Here is a 21,832-nt window from a genome sequence, read left to right on the forward strand (position 1 = left end):
CCCCTCGCAGTCTTTTCGCTCCTCTCTTTCTAGTCTGCCTCACCAGGCGCCTAATGCGATCAAAAATGGCAGGCCTGCAAGAAAGATGGAGACGTGGCCCAAAGGGAAGGAGGAGGAGGAGGAGGAGAAGGAGGAGGAGGAGAAGGAGGAAGAAGAGGAAGAGGAAGAGGAAGAAGAAGAAGAAGAAAGCAAGCAGTTCGGAGGGAAGAGAACAGGGCTGGAGAGGGAGGAGGTCTAGTAGGCCTCAACCTCTGCTCTCAAAAGCCCAATTCTCACCCCTGCTCACCTTTACACTGGCATCTGGACCGAAGGATGATTATTAGGAATGATGCATATATATCTATCAATAAATACGAGCCACGATGTAAGCCTTAGGGGGTTGGATATTGCCACTCTTAATACATGCATTAGAAAATTATAAAGCCTCCTACTAATCACCCGTTTATGATTGTGATTTTGTGTTCATAGGTAAGATCGCTTTGGGGTTGCTGTGAGTTTTCTAGGCTGCGTGGCCATGCTCCAGAAGCATTGTTTCTTGACCTTTTGCCCACATCTATGGCAGAGGCTGTGGGGTCTGTTGGAAAACTAGGCAAGGGGGGTTTATATATCTGTGGAAGATCCAGGGTGGGAGAAAAAACTCTTCTCTGTTGGAGGCAAGTGTGTTTGTTTCAACTGGCCATCTTGATCAGCATCGAAAAGCCTTTTCAGTGCTAATCAAGGTGATTAATTGAAACATGCACACTTGGCTCCATCAGACAAGAGTTCTTTCTCCCACCCTGGACCTTCCACAAATATATACACCCCCGCTTACATAGTTTTCCAACAGCCCTCACGACCTCTGAGGAAGCCTGTCATAGATTTGGGTGAAACGTCAGGAGGGAATGCTTCTGGAACATGGTCATGCAACCCGGAAAACACAGCAACTCAGTGATTCCGGCCATGAACGCCTTCCCCAACACATTATACTCTCTGTCTCTGTCTCTGTCTCTGTCTCTGTCTTTCTCTCTCTCTCTCTCTTTCTCTCTCTCTCTCTCTGACTGATTGGATCTTCGTAGTGGGAAAGGCGTTAAGTGACGATATCCTCTCCCTCGGCCTTTTTTCTCAGGTCCTCCTCTCACTGAGCGAGCTTCGTGGAGGTTTATCATATCCATGTCTCTCTCTCTCTCTCCTTTCTCGTGGAAGATACAAAGAGCTGGAGGATGTGGGGCGGGTGAAGAAAGGGGAGCTCAGCCAGCCCCACCGAGGCAGGGAGAGAAGGCAGGGGGCAGCATTCATAATAGAACCCTTTTAGAGGATACTTTGAGGGGTTGTAAAGACGGGGACCCCTCATCCCGCCCCATGGCACCCCCAACATGTCCGCAAGAGCAGTGCGAGGCGGCGGTGGCCTGGGCGCTGTTGGTGTGAAATTCCAAAAAGAGCAGCCTTTGGCTTGACCTACTGCAATCTGCACCGAGGCGCTCAGACAATAGACAAGTTCAAATGTCAAATTAAAAAAAAATCGAAGAATAGCAAACAGAGCTGCCTCCCTGCTCCTCCGTGTCTCTGTTTTCTAGCCTGAGTCAAGGAGGAGGAGGGAGGGAAGGAGGCCCTGTCCATAACTACATTTTTAACTGCTGGCTTGCCTGCCCCTTTACAAAACAACATCTCCAAAATGCAATCGTATTACATAGGGCTCTAAAACCACCTTTGCCCTCGACCCCGATAAGGTTTCAGATAGATAGGAATACTCCCAAATCCGCCCTTTTTTTTTTTTTGGTTTTTTGTTTTGTTTTGTTTTGTTTTGTTTTGGGGGGGGGTCATTCTGTTGGAAATAGCAACCTCCCAAGCCTTTCACTGTTTATTTGTTAATGTATATATTTGTTAACCTGTATTCTAAGTGTATGTTGATTTGCCAGTTTGACTGTACCTCTTTGGTGTGGAAGGGGTTATAGACATGTGATTGTACTGAGCATGTTCAGACTCAGGACTCCATTTTGAATCCTGTCTGCTTTACACCTCAGTGGAGGTGGATGCATGTTCCTGTTTGGACTTCAGTAGAGAAGTATGACTTATGGACTGCAGTCGGTGCAATTATACTTAGACTACAGACTATTGATTAAGAATGATACCCTGTGTACTCAACACACTGAGAGAACTACATCATATCTGTAACTGAACTTTAATAAGAGTGAGATCAGGTTGCCCCCTCCCTCTTGGCCTTTAGGAGACAGCTAAAGACCTGACCGTGGAACCAGGCATCAGGCCCATCCTAGGAATATTTAAAGTGAAAGTGAATGTTGTTGTTTTTTTTAATCTCAGAGTGCATATTTTAACTAAGAGGTTTCAAGGGAATGTATATCTTTTGGGCAACTGCAACTAAAACTAAAATAGTTTTCTAAGATCTACAGAGATACTTGCAGGAACACCTCAGCAAGCAAGAGTACAAAGGTGGCAGGCTAAACCCGGAACCTCAAGCCATGGCCGATATCAGATGAGAGACTCCTCCTGGGCACACAGAAGACTGGGCAACTTGGAAGGACCAGGAAATGTGGAGCCAACTTTAAGAAATGGGGCCACAAAGTGGAGTCCAGGACAGTGTGGAGAACAGCAAACCACAGGCCACCTATTACAGAGTAGTCTGAGCTCTGCCACATGCACAATGGAAGATCTTCTTATAGCAACATCAGAGGCTAACTACTGGTCAAAGGACATTTAGTATAATGCCAAGTTTTTAACCTTGTTTGTTTTTCTAAATATATTACAACTGTACCTCCCCCCCCCCCAGCTTCTGTAACTGCAATTTCAACTTCAAAGAAACAACCATCCTCTGCTAGCCAAATATATTTTTGTAATCCTTGGCAGTTCAAAGACATGGTTCTTTAGTGTAACAGCTGAGTTACCTGTGTGCCATTGCATGAATGTCTGTGAATATCACCTGTTCAAAGGGTTGACTTCTAACAAGGTCATGCTTTTCTTTAGTGGTTTTCAAAAGATGGTTTCCACATGTTCATGGAGATTCACATTGGCCAAACGGATCATGTTTCCTTTCCAATAAGGTTATGATTGCCATTCATTTCAAATGGATATGTGCCCAGACATTGGGTGCAGTGATTTCCAACACATGCTCCTTCTAGATATTGGGCAGAAGAGGAAAAGGGTTCCTGCCTTCACTTTACCCCGCTTCCAAAGTGAAAAAGTCTTCCTGCCTTTCTCCTTCTCCTTTTTCTTTCCCTTCTTCCTCGCCCTCCAACCCCCCTCCCACCAGGACAATGGTCGCCAGGAAGAAGATCGGCCATCTCCCCCAAAATGCCTCCTCCTCCTCCTCTTCTTCTTCTTCCTCTCCTCCTCCTCTCCAAGCCTGGGCTGCGGTGGCCTTGCTCTGCTCTTGCCTCCCTACTCCTAATTTATGACTCGACCCGAAAGGCTTTTGTTCGCCTCCAAACAATAAACAAAGCCGAGCTTGGAGGCCCTCACAATGCAACGGAGAGAGGGAGGGAAAGGAGAGGGCCTTCACCCACAGTTGTCCTCTGAGGGGGCCTGATACTCTTTCCGAGCTACACGGAGACACATAGGCTTTCTCTCCCAATGCCCCCCCCCCCTTTCCAGTTCTCCTAGGCATCTCATGGGCCCAGGAAGAAAAGGCCTTTCAAAAGAATGGGCTCCAAAGTTGGGAAGCTGAGCCACAAGTCCCGCTCGCCTCGGTCAACCTCCTTCCCATTAGGATCCTTTTCGCGCCATTGATCCCTTTCCTGCCACTGAGGGAGTTCAAATACAGAACTACGTGACTAAACGCCACAAATAATATCCTTCCAACTATTGGCCTCACAAAGGGATCAAAAAAGAATAAACACGGACACTTGAAGCGTTAATGCACATTTATAGGAAGCACATCCAGTCAAATGAACTTGTTGCTCCTTTTCTGAGTCTTCCTCTTTTCTGATATCAACAGCCAGAAACTAAAGGATTTGTGGGTTCTTATCTCTCTTTCTAAATAAAAAAAACCCGGCAAGTTTCATGGACGGCGGCAGAGCAGAAGGGGAAGAAGAGTGACAAGAGTGGGAGGGGGTGCAAGGCATGGAAGAGAGGCCAGCGTATGGCAGAGCTCAGATACAATACAGTATATATATTCTTTTTTTAAAAAAAAAATCACCGTTTCACAATGCCCAGAATGGCACTCCAGAATGCATAATTAACGATAGATGAAATATGATGTGGTAATGATGAGGAGGGGCTGGAAACCCAACGGGCGCTCTGGAAACATCCCACAATTGTCTGGGGCCTTGTCCTCGCTTTCCCAGCCAACTCATCTATGTGGCAATTTTCAGTTGCCTGAACTGGTTTGTTGCCCACCTTCAAGTCGTTTCCGACTTTTGGCCGCCTTAAAGGGGATCTCTCGCCGGGGTTTCTTGGCAAGATTTCTTCCAAAGAGTTTGCCCTTATGTTGTCGAAGGCTTTCAAGGCCGGAATCACTGGGTTGCTGTGAATATTCCGGGCTGTATGGCCATGTTCCAGAAGCATAGTTTCTCCCACATCTATGGCAGGCATCCTCAGAGGTTGTGAGGTCTGTTGGAAAACTAGTCAAGTGGGGTTTATATATCTGTGGAAAGTCCATGGTAAGAGAAAGAACTCTTGTCTCTTTCGGGCAAGTGTGAATGATGTGATTAATCACCTTGATTAGCATTGAAAAGCCTTTCATTTTCAAGGTCTGGCTGTTTACTGACTGGGGGGATCCTTTGTTGGGAGGTGTTTGCTGGCCCTGATTGATTCATGTCTTGAATTTCCCTGTTTTTAGAGTGTTGTTCTTTATTTACTGTCCTGATTTAAGAGGTTTTTTTTAATACCGGTAGCCAGATTGTGTTCATTTTCATGGTTTCCTCCTTGGTGTTGAAATTATCCACATGCTTGTGGATTTCAATGGATTCTCTGTGTAGTCTGACATGGTAGTTGTTAGAGTGGTCCAGCCTTTCTGTGCTCTCAAATAATATTCTGTGTATATAATAATATGCCCTTGCTTTCCTCTGGGGCTGAGAGAGTGTGCCTTGCCAAGGTAGGCTTCAATAACCAAGAGGGGACTCGATTCCTGGTCACCGCTCAGACCCTTGGTTCAGTCTGCGGCCCCATCTGCACCGACCAGTAGGGTAGCCAGGATTTTGCTTGGGGGAGGGGGGCTGAGTCTGGGTGAGGGCGGATCTACCCTAGCAAACCTTTCTTATCTTATCCAAATACCCCCAAGCATATGGGATATATTGAGCATGGTGATCAGATCATTATATGAATAAACATAACAGTTTAAATAATAAATGTAAGGCCTTCTCGCAGACCGCCCTGAGAATTTCGGGGGGGGGGGGCTGAAGCCTCTCAAGCCCCCCCTACATGCCTGGCACTGACCATTTAATGCAGTTCGCAGCTGGCTTCAAACTATGGCAGCGAGACAAACTCCCACAAAAACCTGCGAAAGCAAGCTTGTAATGCGCGTCAGTGCTCTGTGGTTTTGCGTCATTGCCACCCAGGCCTCCAACTGGTCCTAGGATTTCCTATGGAACCATCCGCACAAACATTTTCTTCACTCCCGGTTTGAAACTGACTTAAATGCAAAGTATTTATTCCTAGCGCCATTCTAAGAAGTCTTCACCTTGACATGGTCGCTTTGAAACGCCAAAGGAATGGGCCTGAATTGTCTCAGACCCCATCTACACTGCCACATAATGCAGTTTGGAACTGCATTCTGTGGTCAGTTTCGAGACATATAACAATGCAATGCAATCAGGCCTCAGTGGGCGTCCTTTCGCTCCTGTCCAACGCTGACTGTTCAATGAGATATAAAGCAAAAGAAATACTACAAAGACTGCATAGGGAAGCTAATGAAGAAACACAACGTACAAACTATCTACAGACCCACTAAGAAAATCCAGCAAATGCTATGTTCAGCAAAGAGGGATCCTCTCACCTAAGGCAGGAGTCTACCTACCCTATACCATGCAGCTGTGGACAAGCCTACATAGGGACCACCAAATGCAGCATTGCCCAAACACGAATCAAGGAACATGAAAGGCACTGCAGACTCACTCAACCATAGAAGTCAGCCAGAGCAGAGCACCTGATGAACCAACCTGGACACAGCATATTGTTTGAGAACACAGAAATGCTGGACCACTCTCACAAACACCATGTCAGACGACAGAGGGAAGCCATTAAAATCTACAATCACGTGGACAATTTCAACAGAAAGGAGGAAACCTGGCTACCAGTATTAAAAAAAAACTCTAGAATCAGGACAGTAAATAAAGAGGAATGCTCAGAAAGCAGGAGAATTCAAGACAGGAAACCATAAGGGCCAGGATTCTCAGGAGATCTCAGGGGTCTCTTAAAATTTAGCAGGTGTCTGACGCGAGTCGAGAAGAAAGAGCAAAACGACCCAAGATGAAGCAAGGACTGAGCGGCTCAACAACAACGGCGATAGCCCACAGTCTTTGTTTCGTCTTGGGTCATTTTTTTTTTGGGTCCTGGGTTAACATTTCCCCGTGAAATCTCAAGCCAATCCCCAATTGGGCCCTTGGGAGAATGTAAAACGGAGTGGCGGCTGGCGGTTCAGCTCCATGGCCCTGGTGGGAAAGTATCGATCCCTGGAGGCACGGATCCGGGCAGCGGAGCGGGGCAGCCTTGAGGCCCTTTCCAAGCCACAAAAGGACTCCGCGCCCCCGAGAAGTTAAGGGTCATTTCGCAAACTCCCTTGAAGTCTGCGGGAGGGATGTCCCTTTCTCCGCCCGGACCTTCAGCCTCTCCTCCTCCCCCGCCATCTCCACTTTATCTTCCTTTGGATATCTTTCGCCTTTGCGGGGTTTACAATAGCAACTCAAGAAAGAAAAAGAAAAATACCCTAAGACTTTTTTTTTCTTTCCGAAGTCATTTCTAGGACTTTTGCACGCCTTTCCCGTGTACTCCTTGAAACTTTCAGCTGGCCTTTATTTGGGTGAAGGGAACCATAGGCCCCAAATCCACACCTTAAAAAACTTTCCCGTTTCTGGTGCAGTTCTGTTGTTTTGCCAGTTAGGACAGCCCCACCGACATTCTAGGGGTGCAGGATCAATGTAACTTGACACCACTTTAACGGGCTCGGTGCTATGGGATTAGCAATTTTACAAGGTCTTTGGCCTTCAGGTTGCTGTGTATTTTATGGGCTGTATATCCATGTTCCAGAAGCATCCTCTCCTGTCGTTTTGCCTGCATCTGTGGCAGGAATCCTCCGAGGTTGTGAGGTATGTTGGAAACTAGGCAAGTTGAGTTTATATATCTGTGGAACTTCAGAGTGGGAGAAAGAACTCTTGTCTGTTGGAGGCAGATGTGAATGTTTCAATTGGCCGCCTTGATTAGCATAGAAAAGCCTTTCAGTTTCAAGGTCTGGCTGTTTACTGCCTGGGGGATCCTTTGTTGGGAGGTGTTTGCTGGCCCTGATTGATTCATGTATTCAATTCCCCTGTTTTCAGAGTGTTGTTCTCTATTTACTGTCCTGATTCTAGAGGGTTTTTTAAAAAAAATACTGGTAGACAGATTTTGTCCATTTTCATGGTTTCCTCCTTTCTGTTTAAACTGTCTACATGAGTGTGGCTCCTCTATGTAGTCTGACATGATAGTTGTGAGAGTGGTCCAGCATTTCTGTGTTCTCAAATAATATACTGTGTCCAAGTTGGTCCAAGTGCTCTGCTCTGGCTGGCTTCTCTGGTTGACTTAGTCTGCAGTGCCTTTCATGTTCCTTGATTTGTGTTTGGGCAATGCTGTGTTTGGTGATCCCTATATAGACTTGTCCACAGCTGCATGGTATACGGTAGACTCCTGCAGAGATGAGAGGATCCCTCTTGTTCTTTGCTGAACGTTTGTTGCATTTTCTTAGTGGGTCTGTAGATAGTATGTGGGTTGTGTTTCTTCATCAGTTTGCCTATGTGGTCAGTGGTTCCCTTGATGTCTGGTAAGAACACTTTTCCTCTGGGTGGATCTTTGTCTTGACTCTCCCGGCTTGTTCTTGGCCTTGCAGCTCTTCTGATGTATGTGGTGGAGTATCCCTTGGCCTGTAGCAATTCTGCTGTTTTGCCAGGTTAGGACAGTCCCATAGCATTGAGCAGTTAAAGTGGTGCAGCTATGCACCACTTTAACTGCTCTATGCTATGGGGTCCTGGGAATTGTAATTTTACAAGTTTTTTAGCCTTCCTTGCTTGAAGCCTCACCTGACGACAAAAGCAGGATCCCATTGGACTTAGGCTAGGCAGTTCAAGTGATGTCAAAACCGCATTAATTCTGCACCATAAAGGCACCCAAAGGTTAGGACGATTTAGACAAGCAATGCTCCCCTGGTCTTCCCTTTGGCTGTCCTAACTCTCTCACCTATGCACCCAGGGAGACGAAATAACGGGGTATAAAATACACACTGAATGTGGTGTTCCCAGACCTCAATGAGTAGCTAGACTAGAGATAGGATTAGGCTGAGAGAGTCCTTTCTCCACATTCCTATGGATGTTTTTTCCCCCCAAAAGGGCTTTGTCTTTCCTCTTCCTGCCAGCTACTGTATCCACCCCGTTTGATAATGTAGCAATGGAATTCTGTGAGGCAACTTCCTTTTAAAGTTTGTATTGCCCTTAGCTGGCCATGTGGCCATTCGCCATTGTCTTCTGCTTGTCTTTCTACCTATGAGAATGCACATCTTGCCTCTCTCAGGGCAAAATGTAGCTGCATGGACTTTTTACCCTTTTACCTCTTTAGAAGATGAGATTTAGTAAGAGAGATAACTACAAGACATTTTCTATCAAGAATGTATGGTATTTCTTTTTTACTTCAATAAATGTTTTTGAACCATAGGATGGCAATCCCAAGTCATCCTAAGGAATGGAAACTTATCCCAGCTCATCACAAGCAAGTTTCTGCTGGTTATGAAGTTTACTTCTGGTACTGTGCTATATTTATAGTGGAATCACCCCAACGGAGGGTTATTTTGAGTCTTAACAGCTCAGATTCTCCGACAGGAACACAACTCCTTTCAGAAGTGTTGAGCCGCGCCAGAGCGCCCCCTGCCGGCCAGACCCGCTTTCTCTCTGTGTGTCCTCGAAACCTTGGAGGAAAGTTGCATTTGGCTCAGTATAAAATTAACGACGCCCCGTAAAAAAAAAAAGGTTTCGGCTCTAAAAGTCCATCCAGTACAAAATAATAATAAATAATAAAAGCTTTCTTCCCGCGCAGGGCGCAAAAGCGCGGGGTTTTGCGTGCTCGCGCCTGCTTTCCTGCCTGCCTGCCTGCCTGCCTGCCATTTGGCTTGTCCTCTCCGTGCCCGGGCCCTTTTATCTAAAGCCCAATGCACAAACATATAGCTTAATGTGACTAGTGTTCTCCCCTTTCTTCCTCTCGCTATGGCAACCGAGAGGTTCCGCTCAGCAATGTTCCCCCATCAAGGAAACAAATGATGGGGAGGGAGGGAGCAGCTTGGGGCGGCATCTGTTCCAAGGGAGCAGGCAGAGTGAACCCGGGCCCTCCGAGCCCAGGGAGGGAGGGAGGGAGGGAAGCAAGCGGCGGGCGGGCGGGCGGGGGGGGGGGGAGAGAAAGGGGGCCAAATCCCCACGGGCCAAACCCACCCCGGGCCGCCTCCCCAGCCCTCGCGCCCTTGCCGCCTTCCTGCACACTTCTTTGGGAGGCGGGGGGCCAAGGAGGAGAGATCTGACCAGAAGAGAAGACTTGAGGAAAAGAGAGCCATCAATCTATTCTCCGTGGAAAAAAAAATTGGAGGGGGGAGGGAGAGAAAACTCCCTTTCAACCAATAGTAAAGTTTTTCCTCTAGCACCACACCACTTTGCCCCCTCCCCTTTTTTTACAAACACATGCGATGTTGTTGTTGTTGTTGTTTGGGTGCGAAGTGGGATTCCGTGGACCATGTGGGGAGAAGTCCAGTATTAAAAAAAACTCTAAAATCAGGACAGTAAATAGAGAAAAACACTCTGAAAACAGAGGAATTCCAGATAGGAAACAATCAGGGCCAGCTAACTCCTCCCAACAAAGAATTCCCTAAAATGAGTTCCAAAGGCTAATGGATACTCCACCTCAGACAGCAGAAGGGTTGCAAGGCCAAGAACAAGCCAGGAGAGTCAAGACAAAGATCCATCCAGAGGAAAAGTGTTTTCAACATATATCAAGGGAACGCATAGGGAAACTGATTAAGAAACATAATCTACTAACTATCTACAGACCTACTAAGAAAATCCAGCAAATGCTATGTTCAGCAAAGAGGGATCCTCTCACCTAAGGCAGGAGTCCACCTACCCTATACCCTACAGCTGTGGACAAGTCTACATAGGGACCACCAAAGGCAGCAGCATTGCCCAAACAGGAATCAAGGAACATGAAAAGCACTGCAGACAAAATCAACCAGAGAAGAGCACTTGATGAACCAACCTGAACACAGCATATTATTTGAGAACACAGAAATGCTGGACCACTCTCACAGACACCATGTCAGAGGACACAGGGAAGCCATTAATATCTACAAGCATGTGGACAATTTCAACAGAAAGGAGGAAAGCATGAACATGAACACAATCTGGCTACCAGTATTTTTTTTAAAAAAAAAACCCTCTAAAATCAGGACAGTAAATAAAGAAGAACACTCTGAAAACAGGTAAATTCCAGACAGGAAACAATCAGGGCCAGCTTACACCTTCTAACAAAGGATTCCCCCAGGCAAGAATCAACCAGGCTTTAAAACTGCAAGGCTTCTGAATGCTAAACAAGGTGATTCCTTGCAACATACACACTTGCTTCCAACAGACAAGAGTTTTTTTCTTTCTCCCACCCTGGACCTTCCACAGATATATAAACCTCACTGACCTAGTTTCCAGTAAACCTCACAACCTCTGATGATGCCTGCCATAGATGTGGGCGAAACGTCAGGAGAGAATGCTTCTGGAGCATGGCCATACAGCCCAGAAAACTCACAGCAACCCAATCCAGTTCCTTTTAAAAGGCTCCTGCCACCTATGCCCTCCTTGGACAATAAAAGTAAGGGGTGTCCTTGTTAGTTTTGATGGATGAGCCACTTTCGCTACAGAGCTGGGGATGTTAGGCTTCACCGTCTGCCCCTTGGTTAGCCCCCTGGGTCCAGCCTCAACGACCTGACCTTTCTCTCTCCCCGTCCCCCCCCCCCAAAAAAAACGCCCCCAACCTCACCAGATCAGGGCAGGTGCCGAAGTCCTCTTTTTCCCTCCACAACCGTCTCTCCTTTAGTGCAATGCCTGAAAACTAGGTGGCTGTGCAAAGGGAAGGAGGACGGCTACTGTCCCCTAGTCCTGAAGATCATGGATAAAGAGTAAACACTGCTGTTGTAGAAGGCTTTCGTGGCCGGAGTCAACGGGTTGTTGTGAGTTTTCCGAGCTGTATGGCCATGTTCCAGAAGCATTCTCTCCTGACGTTTAGCCTGCATCTATGGCAAGCATCCTCAGAGGTTGTGAGGTAAACATTGTTAATCACTGGCTCATCTTCCAATCTATGTCTCGAACTCTCTCTCCCAGTCTCTTCATCCCCTCCAAAGCAAAGTTGTCGAAAAATGTAGTCCCAAGCTAGCACCTAAGAACTGCTTTGCTCTTTTTGAAATGACTCCAAGTTCATCCTTCACCTCCATGTTAGAGAAAAGGGTAGTGGGTAAATTATTATTATTATTATTATTATTATTATTATTATTATTATTATTATTGAAATAGTTTCATGTGGACAGACATGCTCACTATAATAAAAAATTAAATGCGGGGAGGGGAAAGAGAAAATAAAAATAAAAGCACTTACCCAAAGGAGGTCCTGGCTTTGGAGAATTCGAATTATTATTATTATTTTAAGTGTTTGACTGCCGTTTAAAGTTGCAGAGAGAGAATTCGGGTCCTCCACTGCAGCCCCAACCGATCCAGGGTAAGATTTCCCTTTGCACTGACTCCACTAAGCCCAGCTCTCCACTAGTCTATTATTTTCACCAAAATATATGAAAATTTATGCAAATGGAAATCAGCACTAACTGTTCTCCCCTTGTTATATACTTTGGATTTTTCCCCCCAGACAAAGCAATCACATTCTACAGGAAAGCAAGGTGGGGGGAAATGGGGGGGGGGGGTGGATCATTGGGGGATGGGGCAAGGATTAAGTTTGCCTTTATTAAAAAATTAAAATCGGGGGGGGGGGATAATAAAATGTCACATTCTGCTTGGAGGCGGCTTTGTTTGATGGATAACTGCACCGTGTTTCAGGAGCAGGCTTTAAACTCCCTTATTATTATTATCTATTATTATTTATGTATTTGTTGTTATTCTTATTGATTCCTAGGACTGCTACCTCGGTGGGTCTTGCTTGGAGAGGAGCGATCACGTTTCATGAGGCCACCTGAGACGGCTTTTGAAAGCCTGCACTGTGAAATTCATAGCAGTAATTTAGACAAAATCCTCACTGTATATTAATGAAAGACGGCCCCATGGCAGCCTTCCTATCCTCCCCATTCAGTGTAAACAAAACCACGAGACTCACTCGGATTTTGAGCCTGATCCAAGCAAAATCGGCTGGAAAAGAAAACATGGGGTTCTGGCAAGCGGCTGCACCTGGAGATCTCGGGGTTTTTAAAATGTATTATTATTATTATTCAATGAGATCTGTGTTCGATCCTTCGTCTCCCTCAACCCTCCCCGCAAAAAGGGGGAAACCTTTGGAAGGGGGAAACAAAAAGTAGGGAGAAGGGAAGAAAGAGGCGGCTCTCCAGCTCCATCTCCTTTTTCTAAACCCACCGGAGATGGTATCTTTGGACTAGGGAAGCAGGCGCTGGACCGGGTCCTAAACAAATGCGCGCTAAACCTCCCCATGGCGGGGACACCTTCCCCGAAATGCCCTTTTCTGCGGTGGGAGGGGGAGCAGGAAGGCGGTACGTTGCAAGGCTGCATGTAAACACACACACACACCGGAGAAGATTGTGACTCAAAGGGGGGGGGGGGAGATGGAGAGGGGGAGATTCAGGCGCCTTCTGAAATGGGAAGGGAGGCTTGGTCCACAGATATAAACAAACACACACCCCGCACAAAGAGGCAGGCAGGGTCAGTTAGCCAAGGTGTGTCCCCTGAAGGAGCCATTTCCCTCGAAATCCCCCCGGAGTGTTCAATTTGCCCTTGTTTGGGTTGCCACTTTCTCTTTTTCCTTGGTTCACTGAGGTTGCCTCTGTGCTGCGTTTCCGCTTGGGCGCCTCGTTTTCTCTCCCTCCACCCCTCCCTCCTTCTCTCTCTCTCTCTCTCTCTCTCTCTCTCTCTCTCTCTCTCTCTCTCTCTCTCTCTCTCTCTCAATCCTTCCTCCTTCTCTCCCTCCCTCCCTCCCTCCTTCTCTCTCCCATTCTCCTCCCTCTCTCCTCTCGCCGTCCCTTCCTCCCGCCCACCTTAACTCTTTCCGCCGGACTAGCAGCCAGCCATCCAAGCTTCCACGCCGCTAGATAAGAGCCTGCACAAATATATTCTGCCAGATCGCGCGTGGACTGGTGTTGGATTATTAAAAAAAACAAACAATAGTCTGTTGTCAAAGGCTTTCATGGCCAGAATCACTGGATTGCTGTGAGTTTTCAGAGTGGTATGGACATGTTCCAGGAGCATTCTCTCCTGACGTTTTGCCCACATTTCGCCCAGAGGTTGTTGAGGTCTGTTGGAACTACTGAAGTGACGTTTATATATCCGTGGAAGGTCCAGGGTGGGAGAAAAAACTCTTTCTGTTGGAGGCAAGTGTGAATGCTTCAATTGGCCAGTTTGATTAGCAGTAAAAAGCCTTGCAGCTTTAAGGTCTGGCTGCTTTCTGCCTGGGGGAATTCTTTCTTGGGAGGTGTTAGCTGGCCATGATGGTTTCAGGCCTGGAATTCCCCTGTCTTCTGAGTGTTGTTCTTTATTTACTATCCTGATTTTAGAGTTTTTTTTTAATACTGGTATTAAAGCAAGTGTGAATGCTGCAATTAATTACCTTGATTGGCATTGAATGTCTTGCAGCTTCAAGACCTGACTGATTCCTGCAATATGTTGGCCTTGATTGTTTCATGCCTGGAATTCCCCTGTTTTCAGAGTGTTGTTTTTTTATTTACTGTCCTGATTTTAGAGGGGTTTTTTATACTGACCAGCTAACACCTCCCAACAAAGGATTCCCCCAGGCAGGAATCAGCCAGGCCTTGAGGCTGCAAGGCTTTTCAATGCTAATCAAGGTGATTAATTGAAACATTCACACTTGCCTCAGGTAGACAAGAGTTCTTTCTCCCACCCTGGACCTTCTACAGATATATAAACTCCACTTGCCTAGTTTCCAACAGACCTCAACAACTTCTGAGGATGCCTGCCATTGATGTGGGCGAAACGTCAGGAGAGCATGCTTCTTGAACATGGACATACAGCCCGTAAAACTCACAGCAACCCAGTGATTCCGGCCACATTAAAAAAAAAATCTGTTTGTTGGAAATAAGATTCATTCAAAGGCATTTGGCAACCGAGGAGGGAGGGAAGGAGGGAGGGAAAAAACAACACCGTTTCAAACAACAAGGGGCAGATGCTTGACTAAGAGGATTGCTAAGTTTCGGTGTGGCTCACATAAACCTCGGAGCGTCCCGAATTTTTTATGATTCTTATTTTTCTTGTTTTCTTTGGAAGGGAGGCGGGGAAAGAGGCGCACACAGGGACGCCTCGCCGTTGCCGAGAGATGGATGAGCGGAGGGCAGCCAAACAAAGGCCGGCGGGAAAAGTCATGCTGCCGCCCCCTGGCCTCCTCGTCGCAGGGCGGGTTTCTCTCGTGGGGGGGCGGGGGGGCTTGGCCTTCACATCTGTGCTCACCCAGGCCAATGGGGGAATAAAGGAAGGGAGTGAGGACAAAGTTTGTGCGCGCTCCTTTCCTTTCCACGCGTCCCCCCCGCCGCCGCCGCCTTTTCGTGGGGAATGGCGAGCCTCCCCCCGGAAAGGGACCCTCAGAGGCAAGCGAGGCGAGCCCAAGGCATTCCGGAGAGGGCCATCCCCGCGTGCTTTTCCCCCCACACGCTCTCTCTCTCTCTCTCTCCCGCCTCCCTCTGGTCAGCTCAACCTCGTCGCGGAGGGGAGCCAGGGACTCGGCTTTCCTCGCTGGGCTGAAAAGAGTTAAGATGACGAGGGAGAGGGAAAGGAGGGGGTGGGCTTGAGAGGCAGGGCATCTTTCCAGCCTCCACTTTTGACGCTGTCGCCTAAATTAAAAAGCAACCAATCGGAACGGCCGGAAGGGGGGGCCTCCGGTCCTGAGCCAGTCATTCCGGGCCTGCCAATCACGCAGCGGGCAGCCAATCCGCGGGGGCCCTCGCGCTCGGCTTCCTTGTATTTGGGGAAAGTGGGGTGGCGGCGGCGGGCGGTGGTGCGCGCGCCCTCGGCGGAGGGTAAACACTCGCTCGCCAGAGAGAGAGAGAGAGCGAAAGAGAGAGGGAGGGAGGGAGGGAGGGAGGGACAGAGGCAGAACTGTCAGAAGGCGAGAGAGAGAGAAGGAAGCGAGGAGGGGGAGGAGAGGAAGAGGAGGAGGCGAAGGAGGAGGAGGAGGCAACAGAGGAGGCAGAGGAAGCGCCGAGTCCTTGGCTACTCGAGGAGAACCATCTCTGCGCGCCCACAGCCCTCCAGCGAGGCTCTCTCTCTCACACACACACACCGCTTCCTGGTTGCAGAGCGGAGCGGAGCCTTCTCAACTTTATCCTTGGACATTTCCTGCTCTCGTTTCTTCTTTGGGGTTTCTCCCCCTCCCTCCAAAATATAACCAAACAAACCATGTGAGCTGGGACTGGGAAAGCGAGCCGGGGGAGCAACGGAGGAGCGGCATGCCTTCTTCTTCAGGCTGGCTGGCTCCCTCTCCGAAGGCAACTTGGAAGAGCGATGCTTCTGCTCCCCTCCCAGGCAGCAGCTTCTCCGCCGGAAAACCTCTTTCGCCAGAAGTTTTGCTTAGGACATAAACAAAACTTGCGCGCTTAGAGCGAGAGAGTAAAGAGGGAGAGAGAGAGAGAGAAAGGGGTGGGGGAAGAAAGCCAGAGAGAGAGAAAGAGAGAGAGGCTTTCCCTCCCAGCCTCAGTGCGCGCGAGTGAGGGAGTGAGTGAGCGAGGGGCGAAAGAAAAGGAGCCCACACGCACCTCATTCACGCCATACAAAGCCTGCCTTCCAAGGAGGGGAAGGAAGGAGGGGGAGAAAGTTTCTCTGTGGCGGAAAAGAAGAAAGAGAAGGAGGGAGAGAGAGAGAGAGAAACCCCCTCCGAGGAGAAGAGGGAAGAAGAAGCGGGACTGGACTGTAACCTGCTGGCTGGCTTCCCGCCTCCGCTGCCATTGAGAGAGAAAGCCCCGCCGAGGAGAGGAGCGGAGAAGAAGCGGGACTGGCTTCCCGCAAAAGAGAGAGAGATTGAGAGGGAAACGTCCTCCAAGGAGCGAAGAAGAAGCGGGACTGGACTGTAACCTTCTCACAAGAGCGAGAGAGAGAAAGAGGTTGTGAGAGAAAGCCCCTCCGAGGCCGAAGGAGAAGCGGGCCGGGCTGGACTGGGCGCTCTTTCCTCTCCATGCCGAGCAGGTGAATGGGACTGAAGGCGGCGGCGGCGGCGAGGGCGAGGGCGCTGCTGGTGGCGTAAGAGCCCCCTCCCTGCCTCCCTCCCTCCCTTCCTTCGGAGGGGCGCCTCCCGGTCGGAGGTCTCGCCCGTCGCCCGCCGGCCGAGGGAGGCTGGCAGGCGGCCGGGCGGAGGGGCGAGGATTCTCCTCACGCATTTCTGGGCGGCGGAGGCTGGCGGAGGGCGCGGTGGAGGGGGCGCCGGAAGGCCAGCGGCGGCGTCGACGGTGGCGAGCATGGCCACGGCGGCCTCCAACCCCTACCTGCCCGGCAACAGCCTCCTCTCGGCCGCCGGCGCCATCGTCCACTCGGACGCCGCCGCTGGGGGCATGCAGCCGGGCAGCGTCGCCGTCACCTCCGTCGCCGGCGGAGGAGGAGGAGGAGCCGGAGGAGGGGGCAACGGAGGCAATAACAACGCCAACAACGGCTACCGCGGCGACCCTTCCTCGGTGAAGATGGTCCAGAGCGACTTCATGGTCCAGAGCAATGGCGGACATATGCTGAGCCATGCCCACCAATGGGTCACCGCGTTGCCCCACGCCGCCGCAGCCGCAGCCGCCGCCGCAGCCGCCGCGGCCGCCGAAGCGGGGTCTCCGTGGTCCAGCATGAGCGGCAGCCCTCAGCAGCAGCAGCAGCAACAGCAACAGCAGCAGGACGTGAAGGGTGGCGGCGGCGGGAGGGAGGACTTGCTGCACCACCGCCCGCCCCACCTGGGCCCTCCGCCGCCCCACCAAGGCCACTGGGGCTCCATGGCTGGGCAGCAGCAGCAGCAGCAACAGCAACAGCAAGCGCCGCTGCTCTACTCGCAGCCCGGCGGCTTCACGGTGAACGGCATGCTGAGCCCTCCGCCGGGCAGCCAAGCGCTGGGGGTTCACCCGGGATTGGTGCGCGGAGACACGCCGGAGCTGGGCGACCACCCCGGGCACCACCACCACCACCACCAGCAGCATCACCACCACCCTCACGCGCACCACGGCGGAGGAGGCGGCGGAGGAGGCGGAGGCGGGGGCCTCAACAGCCACGACCCGCACTCCGACGAGGACACGCCGACTTCCGACGACCTGGAGCAGTTCGCCAAGCAGTTCAAGCAGCGGCGCATCAAGCTGGGCTTCACCCAGGCCGACGTGGGCCTGGCCTTGGGCACGCTCTACGGCAACGTCTTCTCGCAGACCACCATCTGCCGCTTCGAGGCCCTGCAGCTGAGCTTCAAGAACATGTGCAAGCTGAAGCCGCTGCTGAACAAGTGGCTGGAGGAGGCCGACTCCTCCACGGGCAGCCCCACCAGCATCGACAAGATCGCGGCGCAGGGCCGGAAGCGCAAGAAGCGGACCTCCATCGAGGTGAGTGTCAAGGGCGCGCTGGAGAGCCACTTCCTCAAGTGCCCCAAGCCCTCGGCCCAGGAGATCACCTCGCTGGCAGACAGCCTCCAGCTGGAGAAGGAGGTGGTCCGCGTCTGGTTCTGCAACCGGAGGCAGAAGGAGAAGCGCATGACCCCGCCGGGCATCCCGCAGCAGGCGCCTGACGACGTCTACTCCCAGGTCGGGAACGTCAGCGCGGACACGCCGCCCCCGCACCACGGACTCCAGGGCGGCGTGCAGTGAGGCGGGCCGGGCCGGGCGGAGAGAGAGAGAGAGAGAGAAGGGCAGAGAGGGCTGGGGAAAGCAGGCAGGCAGGCACCAAAGGGAAAGAAGGGAGAGAGGGAGGAGGGGGAGACGGAGAAAGGCAGCCGTGGAGGGCAGCGAGGGAGCGAGCTAACGAGCCAGCGAGCGCCACACAGTCACGCCATGCACACACACATCCCTCCGGCCCACTTCCCCAACTGCCTTGTTTACTTCTGCTCCTCTGCTATATTTATGGTGGAATCACCCCAACCGAGGGTTATTTGGAGCCGAACAGCTCAGATTCCCCAACATTTGCAACGCCCCCAGATCCGGACCAAATTGGAGTTGCCCAGTCCAGTTTGCCTTCCCACACACACAGATCCATAGCTCTTCCCTCTTGCAACACCCTCACCAAACAAGGTGTCTCTCCGTGGATGCTCTGGAGTGGCCGCGATGGTCGCCATCAAGGAGCAGCTACCTCTCCTCTCTCCCTCTCTCTTCCCCCCCCCCCCCATCTCTCTGTCTCTGCTCCGTTTCTTCCTCCCCAGACCTACTCCCGCCCACCCACTCGCCACCCACAAATGGATCGCCCTACAAATCCTTAGAAAGGTTTCTGTCTCACATACATAGCATCAAGTCTCACACCCGCACGCACTAGGTGTCAGGAGGGTCAAAGAGGGAAGACAAAACATTACTTTTTGGTGTTGTCGAAGGCTTTCATAGCCAGATTCACTGGGTTGCTGTGAGATTACCGGGCTGTATGGCCATGTTCCAGAAGTATTCTCCCCTAACAATTCGCCTGCATCTATGGCAGGCATCCTCAGAGGTTGTTGAGGTCTGTTGGAAACTAGGCAAGTGGGGTTTATATCTCTGTGGAATGTTCAGAATTCAACTCTTGTCTGTTGGAAGCAAGTGTGAATGTTGCCATTAATCACCTTGATTAGCATTGAAAAGCCTTGCAGCTTCAAAGCCTGATTGCTTCCTGCCTGGAAGAATCTTTTGTTGGGAGGTGTTAGCTGGCCAGTATTAAAAACTGTATTAAATCGGGACAGTAAATAAAGAACAACACTCTGAAAACAGGGGAATTCCAGAAAAGAAATAATCAGGGCCAATATATGGCAGGAATCAACCAGGCCTTGAAGCTGTAATGCTTTTCAATGCTAATCAAGGTAATTAATTGCAACATTCACACTTGCTTCCAATAGACAAGAGTTCTCTCTCCCATCCTGGACCTTCCATAGATATATAAACCTCCCTTGCTTAGTTTCCAACAGACCTCACAACCTCTGAGGATGCCTGCCCTAGATGTGGGTGAAACCTCAGGAGAAAATGCTTCTGGAACATGGCCATACAGCTGGGAAACCTCACAGCAAGCCAGTGATTCCGGCCAGGAAAGCCTTCGACAACACAAAACATTACTTTTATATCTACACTTGCTCCTTTCCTGTCCTTTTGTTCGCTTCCCCACTGCTGTAGCCAAACTGCATTGTTTTGGTAAAGAAGGAGGGCCCTTCCACACAGCACTATATCCCAGAATATCAAGGCGGAAAATCCCACATTATTTGAGTGTGGACTGAGATAACCCAGTTCAAAGCAGATATTGTGCGATTTTCTGCCTTGATATTCTGGGATATGGGGCTGTGTGGAAGGGCCCTGAGATGGCCTCTCTCTTTTGGAGAGAAAAATAATAATAAAAAGAAGCAGTATTCTGCCAAATTGAGAGGGCTCGACTCTTTTGCAAGATAGGAAAGGAAGGAAATGTAAGATTAGCAGCACTGAAACAGAACAAACAAAGCAAGCAGCCGGTAGAAAACGCAAATTTGTGACGAATTAGGGGGGGGGGGGGAGGAATGGGAGGAGGAGAAGAAAAGGAAGAAAGAAAAAAATGGGGAAAAGAAAGAAACCTCCGAAAATGGAAAGCTGACCCTGAAAATAGTAAAGAAAAAGTGGGGAGAGGGGAAACAAGGCGAGTTGGTTGATCTTTAAAGTTAGAGCCCTGTAGGATTTGCAGGAATTGAGAGAAAGAGCAACATAAAGGGAATAATAATTCAGAGCTGTCACAGTTATGCTTCTGAAGGCTGCCAGTCATCCTGGAAGATTAATTTCCAAAAAAAGTTCACTGCTCATTTTTTTATTAATTTTTTATTTCTGGACTAATGCAGAGAAAGGGAGTTAAAAAGGACTGGGCACCTACAGCTGCACTTCTCTGAACTTCTCTCCTAAATCCGTTGCCAACTTGATTGAATGGGTGCTGTGGAGGGGATTCTATAATACTGCCATTTCCTCGCAGTGTTTTTGGTAGGTTTTAATAAACAGAACTTTTCAACAAACAAAAACAAAAAAAGAAAAAAAGACGGCAATAGAGAAATGTTTAGATCCGTGGTTGATCTAAAAAAAATTTGCTTTATATTTTCATTAAATGACTTCTTTTAATATTTTATTCAGAATACCTATGAACTGCTGCAAAACGGTAATTTATTTTTTCCCCAGATCTTGTATTACGTGTTTTTTTCAGACGAGCACAAATTTAAAAAATGAAATTTAAAAAAAAATACGGACAGCTATTAGGTAATAAGGGTATCTTTTGATGTGATAATTTGATTGTAATTTAATTTGAGTAGTGATTCCGTAAGAGCTGATTGAGAAAAAATAAATTTGTTAGAATGAAATAGTCTTTTGTCTGGTGCATACAAAAACGAATGGGGGGTCGAAGAAGTTTGGTTTAGAAGATCCTGGAAGGCTTCTCGGGGCTGGATCAAAGGGAGACGAAGAAAGCTGCTTTCTCTGGCCTGTTTGTGGTGTTTTGGCGTGTGTTTGTGAGCCAGGGGCAGAGAGGGAATCCCCACTTCTCCCAGTATTATTCAGGTTAGCTTTTTAGAAGTAGAAATCCATATTCCATCCCACAACCTAGATCAATGTCCTGAACGTGTCTAATGGGATGATAAAGCAAGGCTTTGGGACAAAAAGCCTTTGTAGAATTCCTTATTCAAGATCCAGTTTGAGCACAACAGTTCCCTTCAGGTGAGAAGCTATCTATCCCCCTTTCTTTCTCCCCTGCTTTCCCGAAATGTAAACCAAAAAAAATCTGTTTTTTTAAAAATAGATTGCTTGGATACTTCTAATGGTTACGACTTTTAAAAAATTATTTAATTTGTCACTTTGGTTTCACAAACGGTGCTCCTAAGTTGATATGTATACAGGGAAGAAAGTATTCCCAGTGTGGTTTACATCTGTTGTGTGGCTTTAGGGACTGGTGCGTGGTATGTGTGCAGATATTTCAGTGTTTTCTCTCCTCTTGTTTTAATCTTAGTGCCTGTTATATCAAGGGCGCAAATAGATGCACTGCTTTAAAGAAAAGAAGCAGGGTCCCTAATTGTTTGTTGTTGTATTGTAGTCATCCTGGGAAGGCACAGAAAGGGGTCTCTGAAGCCACCTTTGCAATGTTGTGGTGTCCCCAGGAAGAAAAACAAGCCCAACAAACCCCAGTGGAAGGAAGGAGGAGCCGGTGAATCTGATAATGATGATGGATATAGGGTTTCAATGGGCGGCTAAGCTCCTTTTCTTTCCCTTGATGCTGTGTTGCTGGTGGTTTGAAACAAGGAAACCATTTTCCTTCAGGAAATGAAAGTAGAAAATGCCACC

At 49.2% G+C, this 21,832-nt stretch overlaps 1 protein-coding gene and 1 long non-coding RNA gene across 5 annotated transcripts in view; one reads left to right on the top strand and one right to left on the bottom strand.

Moving 5' to 3' along the window:
- Positions 1-13,290, bottom strand: part of LOC103279704 (uncharacterized) — a 158,779-nt gene extending 145,489 nt beyond the window's left edge. The window contains exon 1 of one of the 4 annotated variants that reach the window (XR_010004334.1): positions 11,791-13,290. This is a non-coding gene — a long non-coding RNA (uncharacterized LOC103279704). Of the gene's footprint in view, position 1; positions 610-11,178; positions 11,741-11,790 lie in introns of those variants that run through there. The other 3 variants (XR_506936.3, XR_506937.3, XR_010004329.1) reach the window with 3 other exon arrangements.
- A 2,147-nt stretch (positions 13,291-15,437) lies between these two features.
- On the top strand, positions 15,438-20,859 carry pou3f3 (POU class 3 homeobox 3). Its single transcript, XM_003224282.4, has one exon. The coding sequence runs from the start codon at positions 16,826-16,828 to the stop codon at positions 18,188-18,190; it is 1,365 nt and encodes a 454-aa protein (XP_003224330.1). The 5' UTR covers positions 15,438-16,825; the 3' UTR covers positions 18,191-20,859.
- The last annotated feature ends 973 nt before the right edge of the window (positions 20,860-21,832 follow it).

The sequence above is a fragment of the Anolis carolinensis genome, chromosome 3 (genome assembly GCF_035594765.1).
Source record: "Anolis carolinensis isolate JA03-04 chromosome 3, rAnoCar3.1.pri, whole genome shotgun sequence".
Classification (NCBI taxonomy): domain Eukaryota; kingdom Metazoa; phylum Chordata; class Lepidosauria; order Squamata; family Dactyloidae; genus Anolis; species Anolis carolinensis.

Bases quoted from the DNA above. Each gene is read 5' to 3' on its own strand.
- pou3f3 (XM_003224282.4), top strand. From the start codon at position 16,826: ATGGCCACGGCGGCCTCCAACCCCTACCTGCCCGGCAACAGCCTCCTC.